Genomic DNA, 26,999 nt, shown 5'->3' with positions numbered 1-26,999 from the left:
TCTGCCCCAAACTCCTCTTGTTGTTGTATTTTGAGATGGAGTCTCACTCTGTCACCAAGGCTGGAGTGCAGTGGTGTGATCTTGGCTCACTGAAACCTCTGCCTCCTGGGTTCAGGCAATTCTTGTGCCTCAGCCTCCCAAGTAGCTGAGATTACAGTCACCCGCCGCCACGCCTGGCTTTTGAGAGGACCAAAAGAAAAGGTTCTGAGGCCAGGTGCGGTGGCTCACGCCTGTAATCCCAGCACTTTGGGAAGCTGAGGCAGGTGGATCACTTGAGCAAAGGAGTTTGAGACCAGCCTAGCCAACATGGCGAAACTCTGTCTCCACTAAAAATTAAAAAAAGTTAGCTGGGTGTGGTGGTGCACACCTATAATCCCAGCTACCTGGCAGGCTGAGGCATGAGAATCTCTTGAACCCAGGAGACGGAGGTTGCAGTGAGCTGAGATAGAGCCACTATACTCCAGCCAGACTGGGCAACAGAATGAGACTGTCTAAAAAAAAAAAAAAAAAAAAAATTTGGGAAAGCATTCCCCAGTGTTAAAAATGCTGTAGTATGGGCTGACGAATATTTATTCTAATTTAGGGTTTCACAGGTTTCTCTATATACAGTAAAACAGAAATCACTTCCAAACTACCTATTTAACATAAAGAAAAAAGAAACTAGAATTACTGACAGGGCATGATCTATACATATTATTAGAACGGGCTTCAATTGCATGGTGATTTCTGCCTCATGCCATGGGAATCAGTGGGTGCCAGGCAGAGCCTCATGCGGCACTCCTATGTGCACGCTTTTTTTTTTCCCTCACATCTGAGCAGCCAGAGTACATGCTTACTTATTTTTTATTTTTTGAGACGGAGTCTTGCTCTGTCACCCAGGCTGGAGTGCAGTGGCACAATCTTGGCTCACTGCAACCTTGGCCTCCTGGGTTCAAGCGATTCTCCTGCCTCAGCCTCCTGAGTAGCTGGGATTACAGGTGCCCACCACCACGCCCAGTTAATTTTTTAAATTTTTAATAGAGACGTAGTTTCACCATGTTGGCCAGGCTGGTCTCGAACTCCCAACCTCAAGTGATCTGCTCGCCTCGGCCTCCCAAAGTGCTGAGATTACAGGCATGAGCCTGGCCTTATTTTTTAGAGACAGAGACTTGCTCTGTTGCCCAGGCTGGATGAGGTGGTGAGATCATAGCTCACTGCAGCCTTGTGCTCAAGTGGCCCTCTTGCCCCTGCCTCCTTGAATAGCTGGGACTAGAGTTCTGCACCACCACATCCAGCTACGCGCATGCTTTCTGATGCCTGGTTCAGCAGACATGGAGGCTATAGGGGCTGTCTTGGGGTGATCATCCTGAGGATGGCCTGGAATATTTATGTGCATGTGTGTAAGCATGTGTCTCAAGGAGGCTCTAGGCTGCTGACCCCCGAGCCAGCTCTCTCCTTATGAAATAACACCTCTTAGATCCATAAGACTTTACAAAAATTTTTATTCTGTTTACACAAGACCTTGTCTCATTCAATCCTTCCAATTACCGAAAGAAGCAGGCAAGACAAACTGTTATGTCCATTTTATGGGTTAGAATGATTTACTCCAAGAGAGGTGCACTTGCCTAAGACCATCAGCTGTAGGGCTGGACTAATCCCAGTGCATGACTCTTCCATGAATTGTGTGTTAATTACTTATTTATTGAGCCAGGGTCTTGCTCTGTCCCCCAGGCTATAGTACAGTGGCATGATCACAGCTCACTGCAGCCTCAGCCTCCTGGGCTGAAGTGATCCTCCCACCTCAGCCCCACAAGTAACTGGGACTACATGCACACACCACCACATCTGGCTAATTTTTGTATTTTTTTTAGAGACGAGGTTTTGCCATGTTGCCCAGGCTGGTCTTGAACTCCTGGACTCAAGTGATCTGCTCACCTTGGCCTTCCAAAGTGCTGGGATTACAGGTGTGAGCTACCGTGCCCAGCCCCATTTATTTCACGAACAACTAACTACTCACTGAGCACCTAGCATGTGTCAGCCACTGTCCCAGGAACTCCTACTGACTGGCTTGCTCTCCTGAGAGAAGTGTGTTCAAGCCCCCTGCCCCTGCCACTAAGGACAAGTTTTAAGTGATGGAATTAACAAGCCATGACTCTTCTGCACATTAAGAGGCAGGTGGCAGCACAGTGTGGCAGTTAAGAGCTGTGCTCCTCAGCTGGGCGTGGTGGCTCACACCTGTAATCCCAGCACTTTGGGAAACCAAGGCGAGCGGATCACCTGAGGTCAGGAGTTTGAGATTAGCCTGGCCAATATGGTGAATCCCTGTCTCTACTAAAAATACAAAAATTAGCCGGGCATGGTGGCGCATGCCTGTAGTCCCAGCTACTTGGGGGGCTAAGGAAGGAGAATCGCTTGAACCCGGGAGGTGGAGGTTGCAGTGAGCCAAGATCTCGCCATTTCACTCCAGCGTGGCGACAGAGTGAGACTCTGTCTTGAAAAAAAGAAAAAAAGTCAGCTGGGGGTGGTGGCACACGCCTGTAATGCCAACTACTGGGGAGGGTGAGGCAGGAGAATCCCTTGAACCTGGGAGGTGGAGGTTGCAGTGAGCCAAGATTGAGCTACTGCACCTCCAGCCTAGGCGTCAGCGAGACTGTCTCTCTCTCTCACACACACACACACACACACACACACACACACACACACACACACACGAAAAAAGAAAAAAAGAAAAAAAAAGAGCTGTGCTCCAGAGTCAGACTGGCCTTGAGTCCCAGCCCTGCCATCCAGTATGTCAATTCCCTGTATTTCCTCATGTACAAAACAAGGGTATAATTATGCCAGTCATATAGGGCTGTTGTAAGGATTGACTGAGTTAATATAGGTAACGCAATTACAACCCTGCCATTACACAGTAAGAGCCCAGTAAATATGAACTGTTACGATTTTAAAGTTCCTTAGCATTGTCTTGAAACAAGAGGAAGTTAAAACAAAACAAAACAAAGGCCCTGGCCGAGCATGGTGGCTCACACTGGTAATTCCAGCACCATGGGAGGCCAAGACAAGTGGATCACTCGAGGCTAGGATTTCAAGACCAGCCTAGGCAACATAGTGAGACCCTGTCTCTACAAAAAAATTTAAAAATTAGCAGGGCATGATGGTGCATGCCTGTGGTCCCAGCTACTGGAGAGTCCCAGGCTGCAGTGAGCTATAATTTTGCCACCACACTCCAGCCAGAGCCACAGAGTCAGATCCTGTCTCAAAAAAAAAAAAAAGGCTCTTTTAAGGTTGGGCGTGGTGGCTGACACCTGTAATCCCAGCACTTTGGGAGGCCGAGGCGGGCAGATCACCTGAGGTCAGGAGTTTGAGACCAGCCTGGCCAACATGGTGAAACTCTGTCTCTACTAAAAATACAAAAATTAGCCAGGTGTGGTGGCAGGCGCCTGTAATCCCAGCTACTCAGGAGGTTGAGGCAGGAGAATCTCTTGAACCTGGGAGACAGAGGTTGCAGTGAGCTGAGATCGCGCCACTGCACTCCAGCCTGGGTGACAGAGTGAGACTCCATCTCAAAAAACAAAGTCCTCTCCCAAGGCCATGCTCCTGGTGGCAGCTGGCACCCAAAGGCTGAGCACTTGAGTAGAATGGAAGCCTGACCACCTGCCCTGACTTAAAACAACTCCGCAGGGCTAAGCCGGCAGAGGTGCACACCGGGCTTGCATTGCTGCTCAACCTCTCCCTCTGCTCCAGTCTGTCTCCTGGGCCTGCTTTCCTGGGTGCTGATCCCAGGAGCAACCACAATAAATGCGCTGCATGTTGGCCTCTCCAAGCCGCTTCCCAGGGAACCCAACCTGTGACAGGCACAGCAAGATGCAGAGATGAGTAAGCCACGGTCTGGCCTTCAAGAATGTCAAGGCCAAGTGGGAACCGCAATCTCATGCAGCTCGCTGGGGTGAGCATGAAGTACAATGAAGCCCAGCTGGAGGGGCTGGAATTGAGGGAGTCCAGGCCCTACTGGGTACCAGCCAGGTTGCCTGCGAAGGTGTTGGTGAGTGTAGTCTGGCCAGGAGAAACAGGGAGCCCAGGATTTCAGTGAAGATTCTGTGGACTGAGGCCTAATGTCAGCAGAGCAGCTCCAGAGTCAGCAGCTGTGGAAAGACAGCCCCCCAGCTAAGTGGGGTTTGCAAGTGAAGAGGGGGCTGCTGTGATGCGCAGTCCAGAGCAAGCAGGAGTGATCTCCCACTCTTCCACGCCAGGTTCCTCTCTCTCCCTTCTCTGTCCTGTGCTTTCCAAAATGGAGCTGGCTGACACCATGTTTTCCATCCTTCAAACCAACTATCTTCTGCTGACTCCCCTCTCACCTCCAAAAGCTAGGCCTTTCTCAGCTGCTCCAGTTCCTTGATCCCGCCTCTCTGAAGTCCTGCAGCACAGGCTCGTATTCCCATACATGCAGGATGCTCACACGACTTTCATGGAATCATAAAATTGGAAGCCACCCCGGAGGCCCACTGCCTCCTACCTCAGGGAGGGCCCTTCTCTACAGCCTGGCAGGGCCAAACAGTCCCACTGACTGGGAACTCTCAGAAGACAGCCTGAGCTAGTCAAGCTTTCCTTCCTTTGAGCCCAAACTGATCTATCTCTGGAGTCACTGACTGAAATATCACTTCTTTTCCCATATGATAGTCCTTCAAATCAGATGGTCACACAAGAGTCAGTTTTTTGAGTGCTGATATATTGTTCTTGTCAGCAAATCCTCACAACAATCCTATAAAGAAACCAAGAAGGTGCTCAGAAAGGTTGAGGAATTTGCTGTGGTTACCTTCTGCTACCAGCTGTGGTTATTTCTGTTACCAGCAATAGAGCTGAGATCTGGTATTTGCCTCCAACTCCAGTGCTCTTGAAGCACAAAAGCAGATTTGGCATCACAGAACCCTCCAGATGCATTCCCAAGGACTCTAAGGAGTTGAGAGAACTTCTATAGGGTTCACCACTGGTGAGGGGCTCAGAGGCTGAAAGCCTGGCAAGCAGGCAGGCACGATCCTATAATGGATGGCTCCCTGACGCACCCACCTGCAGGTATGAAGTTGGAAGAGAATTATGAGGGCTGTGAGCAAGCTCTCTGGAGTGCTGAGCTAAGGGTGCCCATGGCCACAGACATGGGAGAAAGGATGCCAAGGAGGCAGGCACATCAGTGGTCCTTCTGCCAGCTTCACCAGTCCACAGAGCCTTGCTGTCTTTATCTTACTTTAACCCCCGAAACAGGGCTCTCTCCCCGGCGACCCGTACCATGCTACCCTCAGCAGCTCAGAATTAAGATTCTTTGGTCAATCTTTTTTTTTTTTTTTTTTCTTGAGACGGAGTCTCGCTCTGTCACCCAGGCTGGAGTGCAATGGCATGATTTCAGCTTACTGCAACCTCCGCCTCCCAGGTTCAAGCTATTCTCCTGCCTCAGCCTCTCAAGTAGCTGGGACTACAGGCATGTGCCACCACACCTGGCTAATTTTTGTATTTTTAGTAGAGACGGGGCCTCCCTATGTTGGCCTGGCTGGTCTTGAACTCCTGACCTCAGGTGACCTGCCCACCTCGGCCTCCCAAAGTGCTGGGATTACAGGCGTGAGCCGCTGCTCCTGGCCTGGTTGAGCTTTTTGACTACAATCTGCATGAAGGCAGCAAGTCCTTTCTGCTGACTGGTTCCTTTGTTGTCACTGAGAGCAAAGCAATATGTCTGTTTTATTTTTTTTTTTTGAGAGAAGTGGTTTTGCTGTTTCCCAGGCTGGCCTCAAACTCCTGGGCTCAAGCAATCCTCCCACCTTGGCCTCCCCAATAGCTGGGACTACAGGTGCGCACCACTGTGCTCAGCTCAAATGTCTCTATTTTAATGTCCGCTGCATAACAATTACATATAACAGCTAACTCCTCAAGAAATAATATTTATAAATGATACTACCTGTTCAACATCTCTCCCCTCTTAAAGATTGCTTAATTTGAAAACAAAGTGTTCTATGTCTTCCTGTTAGACCCTGTCCTAAATTCCCTATTTCCCAGGCCCCTCCTGTATGGTTAGAGGAAATATAAAGAGCATGCAATCACCCAAGCAAAGTGAGAACAAAGACAGTTTCTCTTCAGCGCTGAGTCTAGGGAGCAGAGAAGCAGGGCAAGCCGGAGCCAGATACCACTGGAGAAAGCAGCTGGCCACGTGTGAGGCCAGGTTACAGAATCAGTTCAACTGCCCATCAGTGGGGGCTGCGATGGCAGAACCCAAGACCCCTTCAGCTGAGGCTGAGCCCAGGCTAGGGCTAACAGCACCACAATGATGCCAATACACTGCCCTTCATTCCACTGGCTCAGCCCACCCCAAGGTCAGGCAGGCAGATGACCTCCATGCCCCAGCAGCTTGACAATGTCTCTTCTAGATGCAAGGCTGGTGCTGCCATTGCTTCCTCCACGTGAGGGATACAAGTGCCATAGGAAAACGCCAATCCGAGAGTCCACAGCCCTCAATAGGAGGCAACCACTGCCCAGGGAGCAGCAGACATGAGGCAAAGGAGATGCAGGGAGAGATTTAATTTACATAGCAGCCACTTGGGGTCCAGTCAGAGCTGGGGAAGTGGGGGAATCTGTAACCCCAGAGGGTACCCCCAAGATCCCCACCCCCCAGGAGACCAGTCCTCACCAACCCTTGGATGGGGCTCCCAAGGTTGTGCAGAAGATGCTCCAGTCAAAAGGAGAGAGACATTTGGGAATAAGGCTGTCCCCAAGTCGGGGGAAGTCCACGGCCTGGAGCGGTGGCCTGCGTGGTGGCCCAGGGGTCTGAGAGCCCAGTCCATGTCCTGGGCGAGTCCTCAGCCTGGTGGCCCTAGAGGAAGCCTTCGCGGCGGAACTGCTCCTGGAGGAGGGCGCGGTACTGGTCAAACCCTCCTTCCACCCGGGTAACGCCGCCTCCTTCGCACACCCACAACTCCCGGCACACCAGCCTGATAAAGCGCTCATCGTGGGACACCAGAATCACACCACCCTGAAAGACAGGAGAGCAGGAGGTGCTCAGGGGGACACAAGAGGCACCGAGGCCTGGGAGGAGTGGTCAGGGTGAAGGCACACTCACCCTGAAATTGGTGAGGGCACGGCCCAGAGCCTCGATGGTCTCCATGTCCAGGTGGTTTGTGGGTTCATCCAGAATGTAGAAGTTGGGGCTGGAAGGCAGAACCCAGGAAAGTGGGCAGTGAAGGGGTGCAGTGAGAGAAAATAAAGCCTTCTGATACACTGTTCTACTGGGCAAGGGGGGAAATGGGAGGAGAAGAGCTCTGGAAAATGAGGCCTCACCAGGGCATAGTCATCTGAGCAAAGGCCACTCGGCTCTTCTGGCCCCCAGATAAGCTGGCAACAGGGCGCATGGCCAGTTCTCCCGAGATGCCATACCGACCCAGCTGGTGACGGTACTCCTCCTCAGGCCGCCCTGGAAAAGGACTCCCCAGATCAGGTGGCTTCTTGGCCCAACACCCTCCCTGTGCCCTCCAGCCACGCCTCCAAGTCCCCATGTCCCCATGTCCTTCCATCTAGGCTTGGGAGGGCTACTCTGCACTCACCCCAAGGTAGGCCTAGCTGCCGGGGTCAGCCTCAGCCCTCTTTCCCCCACTCAAACTCTTCCCCACTCAAATCCCTAACTCACCAGGAAACTTGCGCGCCAGCAGTTCCACAGCACTGACGTTTAGGTCCAGCTGCTCCACATGGTGCTGGCTGAAATAGCCAATCTTCAGATTCCTGCAGGCAGAAACCGAGGTGGAAAAGCAAAGGCAATGGCCATGAAGGAGCACGGGCAGCATGGGTGCCTGCAAATGTTCTCATGGGGGCAGGGGTGGGGGTGGGCCTGACCTGTGAGCGTGTCTGATGCCCCGAACAGGTGCCAGGTCCCCCAAAAGCAGCTTCAGCATGGTAGACTTCCCGGCCCCATTCTCTCCAACCTTAAGAAATGTGAAAATGTCATACAGTGTGTGCCAGAAAAATAAATACTGTATGTTCGCACTCATATGTGGGCACTAAAAAATGTCGAGCACGTAGAAGTAGAGAGCAGAGTTGTGGTTACTAGAGGCTGGGAAGGATGAGGGGGAGGAGGGGAATTGAGAGAGGGGTTTGGGAGAGGTTGGTTAACTGAAACAAATGCAGCTAGATAGGAGGAATGGAGGAGTAAGTTCTAGGGTTCTACAGCACTGCAGGGATGCTACAGTTCACAATGATTGACGGTACATTTTCAAAAAGCTAGAAGATTTTGAATGTTCCCAACGTAAAGTGATAAATGTTTATGGTGAATATGCTAATTACCCTGATTTGATCATTACGCATTGTATACATGTATGGAAATATCACTCTGTACCCCCTAAATATGTGCAATTATGTATCAATAAAAAGAGCACTGCTGTGTGTAACACAGAAGAGAAGGAAATTAGAAGGGGTCCCAGGCAGTCCCCAGTCCCAATGACTCCTTCAACAACCAAAAAAATATTTTTAAGGACTCTAGCTGGGCACAGTGGCTCACGCCTGTAATCCCAGCACTTTGGGAGGCTGAGGCAGGCAGATCATTTGAAGTCAGGAGTTTGAGACCAGCCTGGCCAACATGGTGAAACCCCGTCTCTACTAAAAATACAAAAATTAGACAGGCAGATCACTTGAGGTCAGTAGTTTGAGACCAGCCTGGCCAACATGGTGAAACCCCGTCTCTGCTAAAAATACAAAAAATTAGCTGGGCATGGTGGCAGGTGCCTGTAATCTCAGCTACTTGTGAGGCTGAGGGAGAACTGTTTGAACCCGGGGGGCAAAAGTTGCAGTGAGCCAAGGTCGTGCCATTGCACTCCAGCCTGGGGAACAGGGCGGGACTGTCTCCAAAAAAAAAAAAAAAAAGAACTCTACAGAAAAATACATATACTAGTGGGAGCAATACTTAAGTATTTGCTAAGTGCTGGGGACTTACTTCTCCCAAGAACCAAGTGAGGTAGACGTCAGTGCCATCCTAAGGATTAGGAAGCTGCTTGGTAACCAAGCTAGGAAATGCCATAGTCAAGATCTGAAGTCTGACCCTGAAGCCCATGCTCTCTCCTCAATGTCTCAAGGTTTAGAAAACTCAGAACCGAGACCAATAAGGTAAAGCACTGCTTTAAGTATTTTTAAAACACTATACACCAGGCTCTTCCTCCCTGAAGAACAGCGCCGTGTGGCCACAGGACAGGGCTAGTGTAAGTCCTGCAAAGTCCTTAGCCCGGGCCCTCACTCCTGTTCCATGGACCTCGTCCCTTTACAGCCTGAGGATCTGAGCCAATCTACACCACACACTGAGACAGGAGCGTCCCAGCTCACAGCACAGAGAAACAGCAGCCATACCACACAGATTCGAGACTCGAGATCAGCAGACACGGAGAGGCGACTGAAGATGACGTGCTTTGGATCATAGTAGAAATCCACCTCATCTAGCTGCAGAATTGGCGGCGAGAACTTCTCAAACCCATCAGGGAACCTGCAGGAGGTACGGGTGAGGATGTGGGAGCAGCTGGAAGCAAGCAATTCCCCACCAGCCCCACTGGCCCAGCACTTACTTCATTACGACCTCTGATTCCTTGTCCACAGGCTTCAGCTCAGGCCTGGGGGAAGAGATGAGGTAGACTAGATTTATGACTTAAAAACATAACTTCCTGCACAAGTAATATATGTTCAGAGAAAACTTAGAAAGGGCTTGTACTCCTACCACTCAGGTATCATTACTTTAGAGTACACTCTTCTCGTTTACTGTATGCTAAAAAATAGAATTAGGCTTTTTGTGACTTTTTACCCCCAGTTACTATATGGTGATATGTTTCCATGTCGCAAACATCTAAGCCTTATGATTTTAAGCTTCCTGCCAGCACTTATAGAAAGGGCACTTCAAGATTAAACTCCCAATGCACATTATCATTAGTTATTAAGGAAATGCAAATCAAAACCACAATGAGCTATCACTTCACAGCCACTGGGATGGCTAAAACTAAAAAAAAAAAAAACACAGCCAATAACAGTGTTGCCAAATACATGGAGAAACTGGAACTCTCATTCCTTGTTGGTAGGAATGTAAAATGATGTTGTTGCTTTAAAAAACAGGTTGACCGTTCCTCAAAACATTAATTTGGAATTACCAGGTAACCCAGAAATTCTAGGTACGCATCCAAGCAAGCTGAAAACATTATGTCCACACAAAAATTTGTACACCAATGTTCACAGCAATATTATTCATAATAACCCAAATGGAAACAACCCAAATGTCCCCTAATGACTCAATAAACAAAATGCTGTATATCCACACAATAGAATATTCTCCAGCCACGAAAAGAAATGAAGCTCTGACGTGCGCTACAACCTGGATGAGCCTCACACATGATGCCAGGTGAAAGACGCCAGGCACAAAGGTCACATATTGTACGATTCCATTTATATGAATCACCCAGAGTAAGTAGATACATAGAAGCAGAAACAAAGTAAATTAGTGGTTGCCAGGTGCTAGTCAAGATTAGCCCTCCAAGAACAGCGTGGAATACTCTGGCTCCCAGCAGAGGCGGAAGTCACAGTTGGCTTCTAGCGAAGGGGAGACCTAGAATGGTAGGGCAAGGGTGGCCTGCAAATGAGGAAGGAGACGAAGAGAACAGGGGTCAGGGCCTGGCCAGGGATGCTGTACTCACAGCTTCTCCAGCATCTTGAGTTTACTCTGCACTTGAGAGGCCCTGTTGGCATTGTAGCGAAACCGGTCAATGAAAACCTGCAGGTGGAGGAGTGCAGGCATTGGTCAAACTCCCCCACTATCCCCCACTCTGGAACCCCTGGGATGGGACCCCCAGCCCTGCCTGGCCCCACACCTGGATGTGCTGGCGATACTGCTGCTGCGCCTCGTATTCACGCTGCTGGTTGAGCAGCCGCTCCTGCTTACTCTTGATGAAGGTCTCAAAGTCTCCCCGGTAACCATCTAGCCGCTGGCTGTGCAGGTGGATGATGTCTGTGGCGATGGCATTCAAGAAGTTGCGGTCGTGGGAGACGACTAGGATTGTGGAGGGCCACGTCTGAGGGGGTCACAGGACAGCAGGCCCAGTTTGGGAGGGCAGTCAGTTCTCAGGTCCCCAGGTATCTCGGAGGCCGACTTTCCCCAACCCACTCCAGCACCCACAGGCACTCACCTGCAGGTAATTCTCCAGCCACAGGATGGCCCTGACATCCAGCATGTTTGTAGGTTCTGGAGAAGCAGGGGAGCACACACTTGGGATTGAAGGGCTGGAGAACTAGGAACTTGGATGCTACCACCCCTGCCCATCCTAAAGTCAGGGTGCCCCATTTCAAACTCACCATCTAACAGCAGAAGATCTGGCCTATGAAAAAGAATACATGGCCTGAGGTTTTGGGTCAGCAACTCATGCCACCTCCCAAGAGCTAAGACCAATCTTCCATAGGGCTTCATACACTGGCCCAGAAGACTCACCTAGCAAAGAGGGCCCGGGCCAGGGCCAGCCTCATCCTCCAGCCACCTGAGAACTCCCTAAAGAATGATGGAGCCACATTGGGGTGGGTGTTCATCAGGGCAGGAAGGGGCTCAGACAATAGGGTTCAAAGCCAAGAATGGCAAGGGTCACTCACCGGGTGGGCTGCTGCTGCATTTTAGGGGTAAAGCCAAGCCCAGCGAGAATGACTGATGCCCTAGCAGAGAAGAAATTGAAGAACTCAGTTGGAACAGTCCACAGAAGGGAAAGGAAATCTGTAGGGAGGGGGAGCTTTAAATACCTGGCAGGTGCCTTGTCAGCCTCAATCTCCTCCAGTTTGGCATAGATTTCTGCCAGCTCTGCAGCTTCAGAGCCCTCCGCCCTGGAGGGAGGAGAAACAGTAATTGGCCTAAGTGGGGGCAGTCTAGGAGGATGTCCTGCACCCTATACCGCTGGAAAGGCCATTGGCTACCTTGTGGCTGGAAGAGGAAGAGAATACAGGAAGGGTTTGCACGGTGCTCATTACCTTGGGCACTATGGAAATGGGCACTGTGGAAAGAACAAGGGCTTCTCAGTCCCAGAGTGCCAAGTTCTAAGCTCTGCTGATTACTAGGATGGACATGCAAATTATGGATTGTTCCAGGATGGCAGGCACTCTGTAAGCGACAGCGGCTGCTAGTCACTCCCTAGCCGGGAGCCCTCACCTGCCAGCAGCAATCTGGGCACTGAGCTCCCGCTCCCGCCGTAGCAAATCCTCTCGCACGCTGTCACTCTCCAGCACACTCTGCAGGGCAGGAGTGTCATCTCCAGCAACCTCTTGCTCAACGTGCAGCAGGGAAATGTGGGCTGGAACCCGCAGACTCCGGGTGGCCAGCATCTTCAATAACGTTGTCTTCCCCAACCCATTCCGCCCCACCAGCCCATAACGGCGGCCCCATGCCAGGTTCACATCCGCTCCAGCCAGCAGTACTCTGCAGGAGTGGAGAAAGGAGACCAAAGATGCTCTAGAAATAGGTGCACAGCAAGTTTAACGACAAACCTAACATTGTCTGTAGCCCCGTTTCACCTCTCCAAATTGTCCTCTAATTAGAAAAAGAAAGCCAACCCCTGCCACCACTATTCCCTCACCTATCGCCAAAAGACACATCAAAGTTCTCAATTCGCACATCATAGGATTTGTTCTTGCCAGATGATTCCAACCGACTCTCCTTTCTGCTGCCTGCCTGGCTGGCTGATGCCTCTTCTAAGACTCTTTAAAGGGAGAAATGGACAGCTCTTAGTGCTCCCCACCACCTTCTGTCCAGGCAAAAACTGCTCTGCTCTCTTCTGAGCCATGCTTCCCCCACTCACAGAGGGTTGCTGGTCTTGAGCGTGTCCTTCTCTGAGCGCTTCTCCTGCTTTGCCTTAAGTCGAGCCTCGGCCTTCTCTAACTTCTTTGCATTCACTGTCTAAGGGTCCAAACACATCCACTTCACTCTAGGGTGTAGGCTCAGAAAGGAACCCCAAGAGAGAACATCTCGAGTAAACCCTCTTAACTTACCCATGATGAACAGACTCAAAGGCTCAGGAAAAGACATAGTCAGAAATCCCCCAGAAAGATACTCCAATTAGACAGTCAACTCCCAACCCCATCACAGACAGTCCCCTCCCTTGCTTCCTCCTCCTCACCGAGGACTGTTCCCTCTTTAGCAGTCCTGGAAGTTTGGTTCCACAGTCTGTAAGCGATAAGAAAAGCAGTCACCTTCTCCCTGAGGGAAGGGAAACTAACACTTTGAGTGACTAATATGAACCAGGCACAGACACAGACGTTTTCTACAAAGCCTTATAATACTGCAGATAGATGGCTATTATCTTCCCTGCATTAAAAAAAAAAAAAAAAAAAAAACTCACGTAAAGGATACAGAGGCATAGACGAGGCTGGGGACAGATAACCAACTCTTACAAGATCATGCAGCTGGTTAGTAAGTTGCAAAATTAGGGGTGAAAGCAAGTCTGTCCAGCTCCAGGCTCTTATGCTTCCTACCATACCCAAGAGTTGGGAGGGAGAACCCTCCAACCTCCTCCCCACCCCCATTATGGGCTCTTCTGCCCTTGGTAAAGACATCAACTAGCTCCTACAACCTTGTCCTGTGGAAAAGACGTAGGAGCCCTAAGCTGCAGGGAGCAGATGGTTGGGGGTGGAGAAAAGCACAGGAGGGGCAGTTAGTTCAACCTCCCCTCACTCTCACCGTAGTTCTCTGTTATCTTTGACAACTGGATAGGGGCGTCCAGTAGCACCTGGCTATTTCCCTGGCTTTGTGGCTCAGCCCTATGTGGGTAGGGATAGAAAGCGCAGAGTTAGGAGTTGAGGGAAAAGCTCTATGGCCATCAGATCTTCTTCCCCCACCTCTTGTCTCCAGACCGTTCGCCGTCCCTTCGCCCCCATCAACCCCTACTCCCTGGCACATACAGACGCAGAGTGTTGTACATGCGCTGGCACACGGCCCTGATGCCCGCGTCATCCTTGCTGTCCCCGGACACCTCTTGCAATAGTTCCCCTACAGCTTCCACCAGGTCATCCACAGACTCGAAGTCCGCGCTGCCGCTGTGCAAGACGCCTGGGCAGGGCGTGGTAGAACGAGGAAGGTATCGGGTAGGGTGGCCACACAAGCAGAAGCAGTTTCAGTCTCCAGACAGAGGCCCCAGTCCAGGCTCCAGACCCAACCAGCCCCCGGGACAAGAGGTCATGCAGAGGAGAGGCCTGGCAACAGTCCCGGGCACGACGCTCGCTTAGACTTTCCCCCGGCCTCCACTTCGGTCTCCCCAGCCGGCCGATTCAGTTCTGCTTACCCGTCACGTAGTCGAAGACTTGTCCGTCAATTTCGGGGAACTCGCTCCGCAGGATTTCAGCGCAAGTCGCCATGTTCCACTCAGGAACCCGCCCGCGCAGTCGCTGTGAGACCCCGGCCTAGGCCCGCCCCCGGCCCTGCCCCCGAAATCTCGCCCTTCCTTGCAAGGCGCATGTGTAGCGGTGACGCAAGAAAGGAGCGGAGTGCGCGGACACCGGTGGGCGGGGCGAGCGGGGCCTTGAGGAGAGGCGCCGAGCCTGCGCCGGAGCCGCGCTCTCTGCGCGTGCGCGACGCCTTGTCCGCTGAAAGATTAGCCACATGTGCGGTTCTCGCTGCCTTCTGGGAGGTGGAGTTCCGGGAGCGAGGGGGTGGGACGAGGGCTGGGAGCTGAAGGTTTATCAGGGCCGCGAGGCACCGGTGGTCCGGCGAGTGGGAGCCTCCCAAGAGGCAGGCGGCTGATAAAGTACTTTGGCTTTGCCAGGTTTTATACGCTCCCTCGAGGCGCGTCGGCTGCTGCTGCGTACCCAGCCAGGCCCATTTTGGAGCCCGCCCAGAGCTTTGCTGACTCACCCCGGTCCCTGACTCTCAGAAGCCCCCTGCTCAGTGCTTGCTTTCGCGGGTCCCCAGACCCTACGGGCTCCTGAGCCTGATGGCCAGCGCCACCCGCCTCCCCGCCGCGACCGCCTTTTCACTGTATAATTCAGCCGACCTTTGTGAATTAAGCCCATTCAGTTCTTCCACCACCCCAGGGCACGACCAAATCCACCGCCAAAGGGCAAGAAAGCCAGGACAACGTGGCCTGTATACATTATTCCCTGCCTACACCCAGAGCAGAGTTCTCTGCACTCAGCAAATGCCAATAAAAGGCTATTTCCTTTCACCGATTCCCTCAGGAAGTTAGGAATTTCCTCCAAAATGATGCTACTGCTTTATATTTAACGTGAATATTCCTCCAATTGGTCTCTAAAAGTGGCACCGAAAATTACATTATTACCCATTCATCCCTTTGGATTAAACATTGCTATCATGAGGAATCAATCCCGATATTGAACCATTTTACAGGAAATACAGGTAAAGAGGAATATGTTAAGTGACTTCATGGGGACAACAGGCAAATTCTGATGGGGGAAACTACAGAACTCTGGTTTCTTCGACAAAATTGCAAGACCTGAAGGGAAACATCGATTTTTAAAATGTGAGAAGCATTAACCAACCACAGTGGACCTTATCTGGAAAAGTCTGATTAAGACACCTGGTTAAGTGAACACAGACTGGATGTGATATTAAGGAACTGGCCACGCAGTGATCATAGTTGAAGTTGGGTGATGAGACATGGAGATTAATTATATCCTTTTTTTTTTTTAATTTGAGAAGGAGTTTCGCTCTTGCTGCCCAGGCTGGAGTGCAATGGTGCGATCTTGGCTAACCGCAGCCTCCACCTCCTGGGTTCAAGCGATTCTCCTGCCTCAGCCCCGGAATAGCTGGGATTACCGGCGTGCACCACCACACCTGGCTAATTTTGTAATTTTAATAGAGACGGGGTTTCTCCATGTTGGTCAGGCTGGTCTCGAATTCCGGACCTCAGGTGATCCTCCCACCTCGGCCTCCCAAAGTGCTGGGATTACAGTGTGAGCCACCGCGCCCGGTCCATTATATTATTCTACTTGCAAATCTTTCCTCCTACCACCCACTCAGCAAGATTTGGGAAGCCTGGGTAAATGATGGAATTAAAAGGTCAATTTCTTAGGATGACTACAAGACCAAATGTAAACTTCACTTAATCTATGCTTAATCTAATTAGAAAACATCTGCCTAAGAATTAGAGAAAGAGCTGGGTGCTGTGGTGGTGCGTGCTTGTAATCCCAGCTACTCCAGAGGCTGAGGCAGGTAAGATCTCTTGAGCCTAGGAGTCTAAGGACCAGGGGGAATAAAAAGGAGCTAGGGAAAGAATCTACCCCCAGGGTACTGGGGCCCGCTGGGGCCGCTTGCCCTTGAGGCTTTCTTAGAGGAGCCAGGAAACCTGGGCCCAAAACCCACAAGGATAAGGGCTTGGATGGCCCAGGAGGGGCCTAATGGGGACAAGACAAGGAAAGAGCCTTTAGAGTATTCAGAACAGAAAACTGCGGGGAGAGCAACACCAGTTCCCTCCCCATGTAGCTCCCACATCAACACTAAGCCAGCAACTCCACTCTACAGAGTTTATTGGGTTTGTAACTGGACGAAGTCACACGTGTACAAAATGAAGCTCACACTATCCCAAAGCAGAGTAGGGACTGAGGCCGGGGATCCGTTACTGGCCTTTGGGGGAGCTCTGAGGTGAGGGGCAACCAACCCTCCCACTCCAGAGCTGTGGCCACAGGGGTGGGAAGGAAAGGGAACCCGCCTGGCTTTGGTCACAGAACTCAGAGCCTGGCACTAGGCCAGGACAGACAGGTGGATGGGAGAGCAGGAGCCTCAGAACTCCCCCGTCCAGGGAGCCCAGGGGCTGCTCCACCGGTCCCACTTGCAATGTGCTTGGCCCAGACCTAGACTCAGGGGCTGGTGCAAAGGGAAGGCAGCAAAGCAGGAGGGAGGGGACACTGATGTGTGGTGGGGGAGGGAGCGGCACCTGGACCTGTGGAGGAGGGTGGCTGGGGAGGTGGGCTAGCTGCCTAGAAGCAGCTAGCAGCGAGTTTCATAAATGCCACTGCGGCCAATGTAGCGCACCCATTTGATGACATCATGGTCGCTGTAGTTCAGCTTCGGTTCAAACACCTTCAAGTAGCGCACCTTGAGGCCAGAGGGCGCGAATGGCACCTGGGCAAGGACAGCTCATTAGAAATGTGGCCTTCCTCTTACAGCCGCTCTCCTCTGGGAACTCCTGTTGCCCTGCCCTACTTCATCTCTACTACAGGTGTTTGAATGGCTGGGGTCCTGAAAGAAGCGGGGGTGGTGTGGGACCCTCTAAGAAGTGACTAAAGAAGAAAGCCCTACCTGTGACACCTTGAATCAGTTCCTTTAATCAGCAGGAGACAGCAACCAAAGAACTGCTTTAGAACATACTTATCCTGCTCAATATAATGAACTTAAAAATAAGGTGAAAAAAATTATGTCTAACATGCGCAAGGCAAAGTCAGCCCATTATCCTGTCGGTAAGTAAACTTTGTCTTACCTGGCATTTAAACAATCTAAGTTTTTTGAAAGAACTGTGTTAGGACAAGCCGAGAGAAGTAAAAGATTTGCCTCATTACGAATAGTAATTTCTACTAAGAGGCTTGAAAGGGGAAGAATGGATCTATGAGTTAAAGCCAGTTCTTTCTAGGCCTCAGTTTCCTCACCTCTAAGGTGCAGCGGTTTATCGGAATGATCTCTAAGGGCTTTTCCAGCATACCCTGGCATGACCCTAGGCCCCTCCTCTGCCATACCTCAAAGTTCATGGAAATGGGGGGTCGAGCCCATTTCTTCTTGTCGTTGGTAGGCAGAAGCTCAATCTCTGCGCTGATCTGCGATTCCTTCATGCCTGCCATGCGCTTGATCCTGGGAACACAGGGACAATGGGCAGCCCATTGTGGCTTGAAGGAGTTTCAAGGGCAATTTCAAGCAAGGAGAGAGCCCAGGAGCTTGCAGGAGGTGGCAGAACAAGAAGTGGTCAGGACCCTGCTAACTAACCACTTGCTATGGAACCTTGGGTCTACTTCTTTAGAACAGGACTCAGTTTCTGCCTAGACACTTGGGCATGCTATCGTTTGCTTTGTCTGCTTCACAGATACATTACAAAGGCCAGCAGGGAAATGCCAAAGCATCTTAAAAAATAAGCACGTGCATGAACCCAAATGCAGGTGTGTACATACTCACACGGAGGTATAAAGACTGACAGTACAAGCAGAGGCTCCTAGAAAAGCAAACAGGCACACTCCCCCACCCCTCATTCAGAAGGATCAAAGCAGAAAACAAGAGGGTATACTGGGATCTTGAGCCCTGCTGTGGCCTAATGAAGGAAAGGACTCACTTCCACACGATGGCATTCTCGCTGGCCTTGTACTTGGCCTTCCCCTTCATGCAGATCACCTGCACTCCGCTTGTGTTCAGCGGGGTTGGGATCCTCACCTAGAAGTGACACACCTGTCAGGGAACTCTGTCAAGCTGTGATATGAGCTGCCTTTATTCCTAGGGACAAGTTCTTCCTCCTCCCTGAGCCCCTTGTCCTCACCTCAATCTTCTGAGCCAGGAGTGAGGGTTTAAAGTTGGACTTGATGACCACCTTGACCTCCAGTTTGGTGCGTCCCACTTCTCGCACTAGCGGGATCACCCGGAAGGGAAGGATGATGTCCTTCGTTGTGCGATACCTTAAGGGATGGGAAGCAAGGTTACCAAAGAGCTGACCCACTTCCTCTCCCCAATCTCTGCTAGCAGCACTGGCTGCCTCCTCACACCCCAATGGCACCTCATAAGCTCAAACTCTCCATCTGGCGGGATAAAGCTGATGCTGCGTTCAGAGTCAAACTTGCTGAGTCGCACACACTGGTGGAAGGTGCAGTCATCAATGGCAATTGATTGCTTCCCGCTGCAAGCAGGGGCAGAAAAGGAGGTCTCATTGGTACAGGAGAATGACAGGTGTCACGCTGGGAGACCACTCCACCCCAGGCTGGCACCAGAGACTATGAAAAGCTGCTAGAATGCAGCTTTGTGACTCAGAGGTCTGCCCCAGAGCTCGGGATGAGAGGGAAGCCTTGCAAGCTCATCTCTTGGGGCTCCTTCTGCTCGGGACCTGGGGGTTTCAGGCACACTGGGCAGAGGCTGTCAGTATGTACAGAAAAGGCCTTGGTCCTAGGGACCAAACAAAGGAGCTTGCTCTCTGAAGACGATCCCCTCATCTCGCTTAGCACTAATGTCAAGAGCGAACAGCCAGGCTTACCGTCAGGAACAGAGTTTGCAATTACAGTGGGAATGAAATCCAGAAGAAACTTGTGGTTCACTAGACCCCACTGAGCCCTCCAAGGGACACCCTTTCCCACCAGCTCTCCTGCCTCAGGCACCTCTTGCTTGTTTCATCAGCTGTGCCTTTGCCCTGCTTTTCAATAACAATCTTGTCATTCATCCCAAACTTGCATTCAGGCATGCCACTCAGGTAGCTCTTCATCACCACCCGGCCCGACACATGGGCACTCAGCACCTGCCCTGGTGATGGAACAGATAAATGGGGAGCAGTGGAGTCAGGCAGGCAGGCCCAGGATCCTGCCCTGGGCCCCCTCCAACTTTGTCGTGAGAGGGACCTCACCTTGTGGGGACATGAGCAGGTTCACACTCTCCAGCACATCCAGGAAGAGCTCATTCCGGCGATACTTGATACCCTCTCGCCGCCAGCCAATCTGCCCAGTCACCTGGCTGGTGATCTGTGACTGCTCTTCTTTTGTCTACATGGGGCCAGAAACAAACAGCAATGGCCTCACTCCTCTCTCCCTTTAATCATCCTGTCTCTATCCCCACTCCACTCGCATTCCCCCCTCCCTTCTAGTCCCCACCTGTAATCCATTTTCCCCTATAAGCCCCAAAGGGCAGGGCCTGGAGAAACAAAGCAAAGCTGCAAGGGTGGAAGCTAAGGGAAGAGCTTACCTGATGCTGGAGGCCGCAGGGCCAACGAGGTGCCCACATGAAGCAGCAAGGGAGACAGAAAAGGAGGAGAAAGCTATGAGGCTTGGATCCTAGAGGAGAGGGCCCAAGCTCTCCTCCTGAGGAACACCAGGCCTCAAGACCAGGCCTCCTCCCCCACCCCTCAGTGCAAAAGGAAATTGCTTGAGCTGTATTCCTGGTAATAGAGATGCTGAATTGGCTGCTTCTGCAGTGGGAGGACCACACGGAGCAAAATAGGCCTGCAATCATGGCAGGAGGCTCAGGCCAGCACTTCCTGTCATGGGAGGGCTCATGAGTCAGCTCAGACAAGGCTCAGGGGCCAGCTGAGATGAAGGGAGATTGGACTCCACCCTGACTATAGTCTGCACAATTCAAGTACCTGACTCTTGATGCCCTGCTGCGTGATGAAGGTTTTCAGCGCGCCTGTCTCAGAATTCTGTGGGTAGCCAAAGTCTAGAATCTCTGCAAAAAGAAGGGAACCATCAGCCCCCGGACAGAGCTTCTTCATTCCAGTCCCTACTTGGGCCTAAACATCTGACCGGCACAGCTCCCAAAAACCATGTGGGATCATCCGCAACAAAGTCTTCTAGCTTTATAGCATTTATTCTGTGATTTGTGCTTTACAGGAAAACAATTCAAATGTTTGATTTTTTTCAAATAGAGAAATCAAGGCCAGGTGCAGTGGCTCATGCCTGTAATTCCAACACTTCGGGAGGCCAAGGTGGGAGAATCACTTGAGCCCAGGAGTTCAAGACCAGCCTGGGCAACATAGCGAGACCCAGCTCTACAAAAAATAGTCAAAATGAGCCAAGCATGGTGGCATGTGCCTATGGTCCCAGCTACTCAGGAGGCTAAGGCTGGAGGATTGCTTGAGCCTAGGAGGTCGAAGCTTCAGTAAGCTGTGATTGCACCACTGCACTCAGCATAGGTGACAAGAGCAAGACCCTGTCTCAAAAAAAAAAAAAAAAAAATCAATAGAAGATTCACATGGCCAGTGGGTGGCAAGTCAAGAAGGTTTGAGCCGTTTTCTCTAGAAAATAGACATTGGGAAGGTGGAAGTATTCACCTTCTCTTAGATCACACTCTACAGAGAAACAGATAACAGTGCACCCCAAGAGGCTTATAATATCTCATTCTCCCCCAGGCTCTGAAGCAGCTGCTGAGATGGAAAACTGGGTGGATAGTTAGTGAACTAAGGTCCAAGCCACAGAGGAAAGAGGATGAATACAGGAGGCTCAGCCACCAAACCTGAGTCAGGTTCCTAGTCCCTTGGAAGACCAAAACTTCCCCTCCCCACCTGCTAGCCTATTTCTGTGTTCTACTTCAGACCAGCCTTTAGGTCTGGATGTGAACTGGCCTTCTGAGGGGCATAGAGATCCTAGCCCAACAGACCAGATACTCAGGAGAGAAAGTTCAGAGAGTACCAGAGCCTCGGACCTACACCCACCTTCAGGCCAGGCCCAGCCTGGTTCTTTCCCACCCTAGGCCCGCTGCCGTGCCAGCCCGCCAGCCTCACCATCCAGCAGCTCATATATGAGCACAAAATTGTTCTTGATATTTTCCTCGCTGATCTTGCCAAAGTAGGCAGCCATCACGTCACACATCTTATAGAGGAATTCGAAGACCATGGCAGCGTTGACATTCTGCTTGGTGACTGCTGCCAGCCAAATGTTGGACCGCTTAACGTGGAAGAAGCTGGTGCGAGCAATGTTGGTGACGGGGCTGCGCACCTGCTGCCGGGCATGGATAACATTGACCCGAAAGGCATCCACTGCATTCCTCCTGAGGGAAAAGAGTGCATAGGGCCTGCTCAGCATCCGGGTGAACCTTACCCCACGAGGATCAACCACAGCTGCTAACAGCCCCACCCTCCTCTCTGCAGAAGTCGGACACACACACTCTAAAGAAAGCCAATGCCTAAACCACCGGGGTGGTTCCCTTCTTATGACTCCCTGTGGAGGCATGGGAAGAGTGCCTGAGCTGGGCTAGTGTCTAAAGGCCACAAGAAATAGGGAAGTCAACTATTAAGGCTGATGTAACCTTAATAAAGTGAGGTTCATCAGGTTTAGAGACAGATATTCTTGACTCCCAGGGCTGGCCCTAATTTCTGAGCTTTATCTAGCTTCCCCCATAAGCTCTGAGGTCCAGGACAGAAAGAGACTGTGCTTCTCCAGTCCTCCCGCTAGTGATCCCACCAGTGGGGAGGGCCGACTCCTCTAGATGTTAGACAAAGCCAGCATGGCTTCAGAAGTCACAAAGGAGGGAGAAATACCAAGGGGCCATCGAACTGTGCTACCTATTCTTGCCCAGGATCCAACTCCAGAGCAAGTTGAGGGAATGAAAAAGGATGCAGGAAAACGATGGGGGCAGGCCCCCACCCACCTGTACCTGGGCAGCAGCTTGAGAGGCCGCTTACCTATTGCTACGGCAGCCAATGAGATGGGATGAGAGAAATGACGCCAGCAAGAAGAGGAGAGTGACAGCAACGAAAAAGAGGGTTAGACACACAACACACCGGGAGGGCAGCACACACCGTGAGGCGGAAGCAGACAAGACAGGCAAGGCAGCGTGTGACCTGGCCTTGGCTTGCCCGGTCCATCCAAGGCAGGAAGGGGCCGGGGGTGGGGGGTGTAGCCAGCCAGGTTCAGACAGGCCAGGCCTTGCCACAGCTGCAGCTCTAGCTCATGCCACACCACCAGCCAATGGACAAACACCCACAAGGGCCAAGCCAGCCCATCAGCCAGGGAGCCAAATGAGGAGCACTGCCACATGCCCATTCTGTGACTTTATCTCAAGCTCTCTGAGAAAGAAAAACAGGCAGCAGGAACCAGAGGAGCCTAATCTCAGCGCCTCGGAGGCTAGGATAGGTCCCCTCAGTCGCGAAGAACAAGGGCGTGCAAGGGAGCGCAGAATGAGAAGGCAGGCTGTGGCCCTGTGTGAAGGCCCAGGATATGGAGCCGCTCTGGGTCTACTCTGATAAACCAGAGAGGGTAGCATGGCTTCCCTGTCCTCCCACAGTGACCCAGAGAGTGCCTCACGCTTCCTCCCAGCCTCTCCCCAAGGAATGGCCCAGAGGAACTGAAGACAGCTGAGTCAGCAGCCTGACAACTCCTGAGAATGGGAGCAGGAGAGGATTGGGCAGCCTGGAGAGGCTTTCAATAGAATCCAGTGAAGGCGTTTGATATGGGAAGGGCTTCTGAGAGCAAGGCTTAGATGGATTAGTACCTCCAGCCTGGCCACTAACCCCACCCACTGGAGACATTTCTCCTCCTCCTCCTCAAAGAAGGAATTCACCAGCCTGGGCAAAGGCACTGTAACTAGAGAAACAGGATGCAGGAAGGGAAGAAGTTCCTAAAGCTGTGGGACCATGCCATTCCACAGGTCCCACCTAGGGGCCGGCAGGCTGGCTGCCGGGCCAATACCACCAGACCTAATGGGAGCCAGGCTACACTAGCTGAGCTTCCAGGGTGCAGCCAGGGGTCAGGGTGGCCCAAGTCAAGCCAATGGTGGGAAAAGACCTAATCCTGCATGCTGGGGCTGGGGGGCTGGAGTGGTGGGGCACAGCTCGCTCCGCCAGGGGACTCACCCGATGTCATCTCGGTAGACTCTGGAGATGAGCACCTCCCCCTTGTGATTATAGATGAATAAGCCTCCAATCATGGCGGCAGATCAGTCTCTGCAGCCCATCGCTCTGAGAACAGACCTAGGACAGGCGGGGGCGGGGTAAAAGAAGACCTCAGAATCCCTGCCAACATCCCCTGTGGAGCTGTGCAGGTCACTGGAGCTTTTTTCCTGACTCAACCCTTTAGCAAGTGACCCTGCAGCCCTCCCAGACACGCCCCTCCCCTCAGCCAGGCTCCAGTTCCTGTTTATTCCACACTAGATGGGAGAAAGAAATGGAGAGAGATTAGGCCCAGGATTCTAAGGCCATTTTGACCCTCCCTTTCCTGGGGCTGAGCATCAGTAACCCCCGCCCCCTCTCCCCAGCACTGAGCTCAGGAATGATCCTTTTCAGCCCCCTCCTGTGCAGACTCTCAGGCTCCCGCCAGTGAGTCACTAAGGCCTGCCTGCCTGCCTGCCTGCGGCTGCAGGAATGGCGGTAGGAATTACTCCAGTTGGTTCAGGCCTGGGGCCCCCAGGCATAACCTTTAGAGCATCCAGTCTCTTGGGCTCCACTACCCTTCAGAGAAGGTCGCAGGGCCTGAACTTCCGGCACTCTGCACTCTAATTCACAGAATTCAAACATTCCAGGAAAGGGTGTAAGGAGAAGAGAAGGGAGCCCTTAGGCCCTAATATGGACCCGGGAGTGTGGCTTAACCTCTTCCAGGCAGTGGAATAAGCAGGCAAAGGGCAAAGGAGGAAGGTCCTACTGCTGGCAGACTACACTTCCATCACTCGAGCTGCTTATTACAGTTATTTCTGATTACCACCCCCCTTTCAAAACGCTCTGGAATGCAATAAAAATAAGGACTGGGGGGTGGGGGTGGCGCAGGCTCATAAAATTAAGAAATCCTTCCATCTGAAATCGTGATTCCAGGCCCATGAAGTAACTCATTTCTGGCCTGGGTGCCTATAAGCAAGAGGCAGAGATGTCAGGATGCCTGAATTATCCAAATTATTTGGGTCAAATTAATTTAGACTGAGAAAAGGCATTAATTTGGTTTTAGATTTCCTGGATTAGCCCTGGTATTAATTTCACAGGGAGTACTTTAGAAGACTTTTCTAAACTGGGAAATAAAGCCTTTTCCTGTGGCTGTCAAGGTCTTCCAGAGGGGTGAGCGGTCTCTCAAGGTGGTGGACTCATCCCATCCCTCAGTCCCAAACAGGCTGGGAGAGGAGATGCAAAATGGAGGTAGAGCCTGGGGCAAAGAACCAAGTCCACAGGTATCGAGTGGTAGGTAGCGAAGGGCACCCGAGAACCAGAGGTGGGGCCTTGGGCAGGAATGGAACATTCAGTTAAGGGGAAAGACCCGCAGTGAAAGCCAGGCAGCGTCCTCAGGTGAGCCCACAGCAGCAAACTGGGCTGGTGGAGTGCACCTAAAGGTAAGAGTTTCCAGTATGGAAAAGGTCAAGGCTTTAAGAAGGAAAAACCGGCCGGGGGAATTGACAGTGGTGAATAAGGGAAAGCTGGGGAGATAGAGCCTGCTTGGGGTTCAGGTGCAGAGTAATAAGGGGGTGGTGGGCTTTTCGCCTTGGGGAGGACATTGTGGGAAAAGATGGTGCCATGGGGTGCGGGGGCTGTCATAGGTCTAAGGAAGAAGAGCCGCGGGGTGTCACTGAACTAAGAGGAGGGGGCGCCGCATGGTGTGAGACCTGTCACGGTGCAAGGCGGCGGCACAAGGGGGTGTCACTGTCCTACGAGACTGGGAAATTGTCCTTGCGCGGAGAGGTAGGGGGTTGGCACGATCCTAGGGAGGGGGCGCTGCGCAGCGTTCCTGCTCTGGGAGGATTCCAGGCGGTATCCCTCTCATGGGAGGCTCCAGGCGGGTCAGGTGGAGGGCACCGCTCCCCGCCAGCCCTGCAACCGCGCCCCAGGCGCCCCCGCCCCACCGTCAGCTAGCTCCCGGGTCTGAAGGCTGAAGCTACTCCCGGGTGTGGGCAGCTTTCCGCCAGCTCACTGCAGGGCAGCACAAAGCTGCGCGGCGAGGCAGACGACCCGCAGCGTCCTCCCCCAGGCCATAAGGCCAGATCCCCGGCTCACCTGGTGTCCGCGGCCCCTGCTCTGCTGGCCTGGCCACTCTCTGGATCCCAAGATGTCCGCCCGCCCCCTGCTCGTCTGCCCGCTGCCTCGGCTTTCACCGCAGTGCCGCCGCCCCGCCCCGGCCCCGGCTGCGCGTGCGCGCCCGCGTCTCGCGCCGACTACAAATCCCGTCAGGCCTCACGGCCTCCTTGCTTGCAATTTGAAGCTCTCTAGGTTTAGCAAAACTACAACTACCGACTGCCTTCGAGAAACCGTCCCCGCCTTAGGAAGGGGTAGGCGTGGCCTTAGTCGGCCCTACCAGAAATACACATTCCAGCATACACCGCTCCACCCGCCTCATTTTTTTTATTTTTATTTTTTTTCACTGAGCGCTCTGGGAATTGTAGTCCTTGCGCTTCCTCCTGTTCCTATTTGTGTTTTGGAGAGCTTTGGGATATTAATGCCATTTGTAGAAGCACATCTGTTAAGCCTTGGATTGCTGTAGGCCTTTTCTGTCTCCAGAGTCCCAGGACTGGCTGTCCTCACTTTACACACAAATAAATACAACTTGGCAGTATAAGTGTTTGTGCTGAATTTACTGCTTTCTAACACTGCCTCTGATTCTCCCAAGCTTTTCCCATATATTTGTTCTGGACATGAGCTTTTTCCAAGGGATCAAGACCCAAGGAGAGGAGAGGGGAGGAAGAAGGCGACTACTTGGAAGAAACTAAACCTTTTCACAAGTAAGTCCATGACTGTACACTCTTCCTGGAGGTCAGCTACAGCTTTTCATGAACGAGCCGATGTTCTCCTTAGCTATACCTATGCGACTGTGTATGCCTTCTAGTGACAGGCATATATGTTGCTTAGAAGACGTTCGAAGAGTTGAATTTAGTTTGACATGGGATTTGAAATCCCCTCTTTGATAAACAGAATCTTTACATGCAAGCTGAGGAGACAGACCCAACCCTCAAACATGAAAGGCCTGCTTGGTTCTTACAGAGTCTGAAGAAAATCTGTTGGCTCTTCTCTTTCTGTAGGCAGAGATAAACTGCTGCCTTCCTTGGGCAGGACTACGCCTGTCATGGGAGGAAGGAAGGGCAAGAAAGGACAGATCTGGTTGCAAATGTTACAGTCCTTCCCAGCCTCCAGCCAGAAGCCACGATGTGGCAGGATGAAGATCTGACCTCTCTCAAATCACAGTAACGGCCTGAAGTCATTAAGTGACTGAATACAGGCACTTGTAATTTTTGAACCAGCACTCAAGGCTTCACTCCTACCTTTGCAAAAGCTTTATCTTCCAAAAATACCCTAAACTGCTACCAATTTAGAGTAAATAATAATAATGATAAAATAATAATAATAGCTACCATTTATTGAGCACCTACTCTACTGTGTGCCAGGCACTGTGCTAGGCACTTTTCGTAC

At 51.8% G+C, this 26,999-nt stretch overlaps 2 protein-coding genes across 2 annotated transcripts; both read right to left on the bottom strand.

Moving 5' to 3' along the window:
• Positions 1-5,828: 5,828 nt before the first annotated feature.
• Positions 5,829-14,540, bottom strand: ABCF3 (ATP binding cassette subfamily F member 3). The gene is made up of 21 exons (XM_003256550.4): positions 14,283-14,540; positions 13,903-14,050; positions 13,682-13,761; positions 13,122-13,168; positions 12,804-12,901; positions 12,582-12,704; positions 12,158-12,424; positions 11,755-11,835; positions 11,611-11,670; positions 11,456-11,512; positions 11,323-11,345; positions 11,157-11,212; positions 10,842-11,042; positions 10,668-10,744; positions 9,555-9,599; positions 9,343-9,475; positions 7,843-7,931; positions 7,640-7,731; positions 7,294-7,426; positions 7,076-7,163; positions 5,829-6,988 (listed from the first exon to the last, which is right to left on the bottom strand). The coding sequence occupies exons 1-21, from the start codon at positions 14,353-14,355 to the stop codon at positions 6,830-6,832; spliced, it is 2,130 nt and encodes a 709-aa protein (XP_003256598.1). The 5' UTR covers positions 14,356-14,540; the 3' UTR covers positions 5,829-6,829.
• Positions 14,541-16,465: 1,925 nt separating this feature from the next.
• On the bottom strand, positions 16,466-25,824 carry AP2M1 (adaptor related protein complex 2 subunit mu 1). The gene is made up of 12 exons (XM_003256561.4): positions 25,593-25,824; positions 23,478-23,594; positions 21,408-21,673; positions 20,271-20,353; positions 19,874-19,879; positions 19,539-19,674; positions 19,297-19,438; positions 18,705-18,824; positions 18,471-18,606; positions 18,270-18,367; positions 17,686-17,797; positions 16,466-17,077 (listed from the first exon to the last, which is right to left on the bottom strand). Exons 2-12 carry the CDS (start codon positions 23,549-23,551, stop codon positions 16,943-16,945), a joined length of 1,308 nt encoding a protein of 435 aa, XP_003256609.1. The 5' UTR covers positions 23,552-23,594; positions 25,593-25,824; the 3' UTR covers positions 16,466-16,942.
• Between the last annotated feature and the right edge of the window lie 1,175 nt (positions 25,825-26,999).

This window comes from Nomascus leucogenys, chromosome 11, assembly GCF_006542625.1.
Source record: "Nomascus leucogenys isolate Asia chromosome 11, Asia_NLE_v1, whole genome shotgun sequence".
In the NCBI taxonomy this organism is placed as follows: Eukaryota; Metazoa; Chordata; class Mammalia; order Primates; family Hylobatidae; genus Nomascus; species Nomascus leucogenys.
Note: the sequence above shows the minus strand (reverse complement) of the source record. Positions and strands in the feature narration are given on the sequence as shown.

What these genes read in the sequence shown, in the direction of transcription:
- ABCF3 (XM_003256550.4), bottom strand. Translation starts at nt 14,355, where the DNA reads ATGGCGACTTGCGCTGAAATCCTGCGGAGCGAGTTCCCCGAAATTGAC. An exon ending in AGATCTTCTGCTGTTAGATG is followed by an intron (nt 11,213 to 11,322) that starts GTGAGTTTGAAA and finishes CTGCTTCTCCAG; the next exon opens with AACCTACAAACATGCTGGAT. An exon ending in GAATCAGAGGTCGTAATGAA is followed by an intron (nt 9,476 to 9,554) that starts GTAAGTGCTGGG and finishes TACCTCCTGCAG; the next exon opens with GTTCCCTGATGGGTTTGAGA.
- AP2M1 (XM_003256561.4), bottom strand. Translation starts at nt 23,551, where the DNA reads ATGATTGGAGGCTTATTCATCTATAATCACAAGGGGGAGGTGCTCATC. An exon ending in GTCTACCGAGATGACATCGG is followed by an intron (nt 21,674 to 23,477) that starts GTGAGTCCCCTG and finishes CTTTTCCCTCAG; the next exon opens with GAGGAATGCAGTGGATGCCT. An exon ending in CATATATGAGCTGCTGGATG is followed by an intron (nt 20,354 to 21,407) that starts GTGAGGCTGGCG and finishes TTCTTTTTGCAG; the next exon opens with AGATTCTAGACTTTGGCTAC.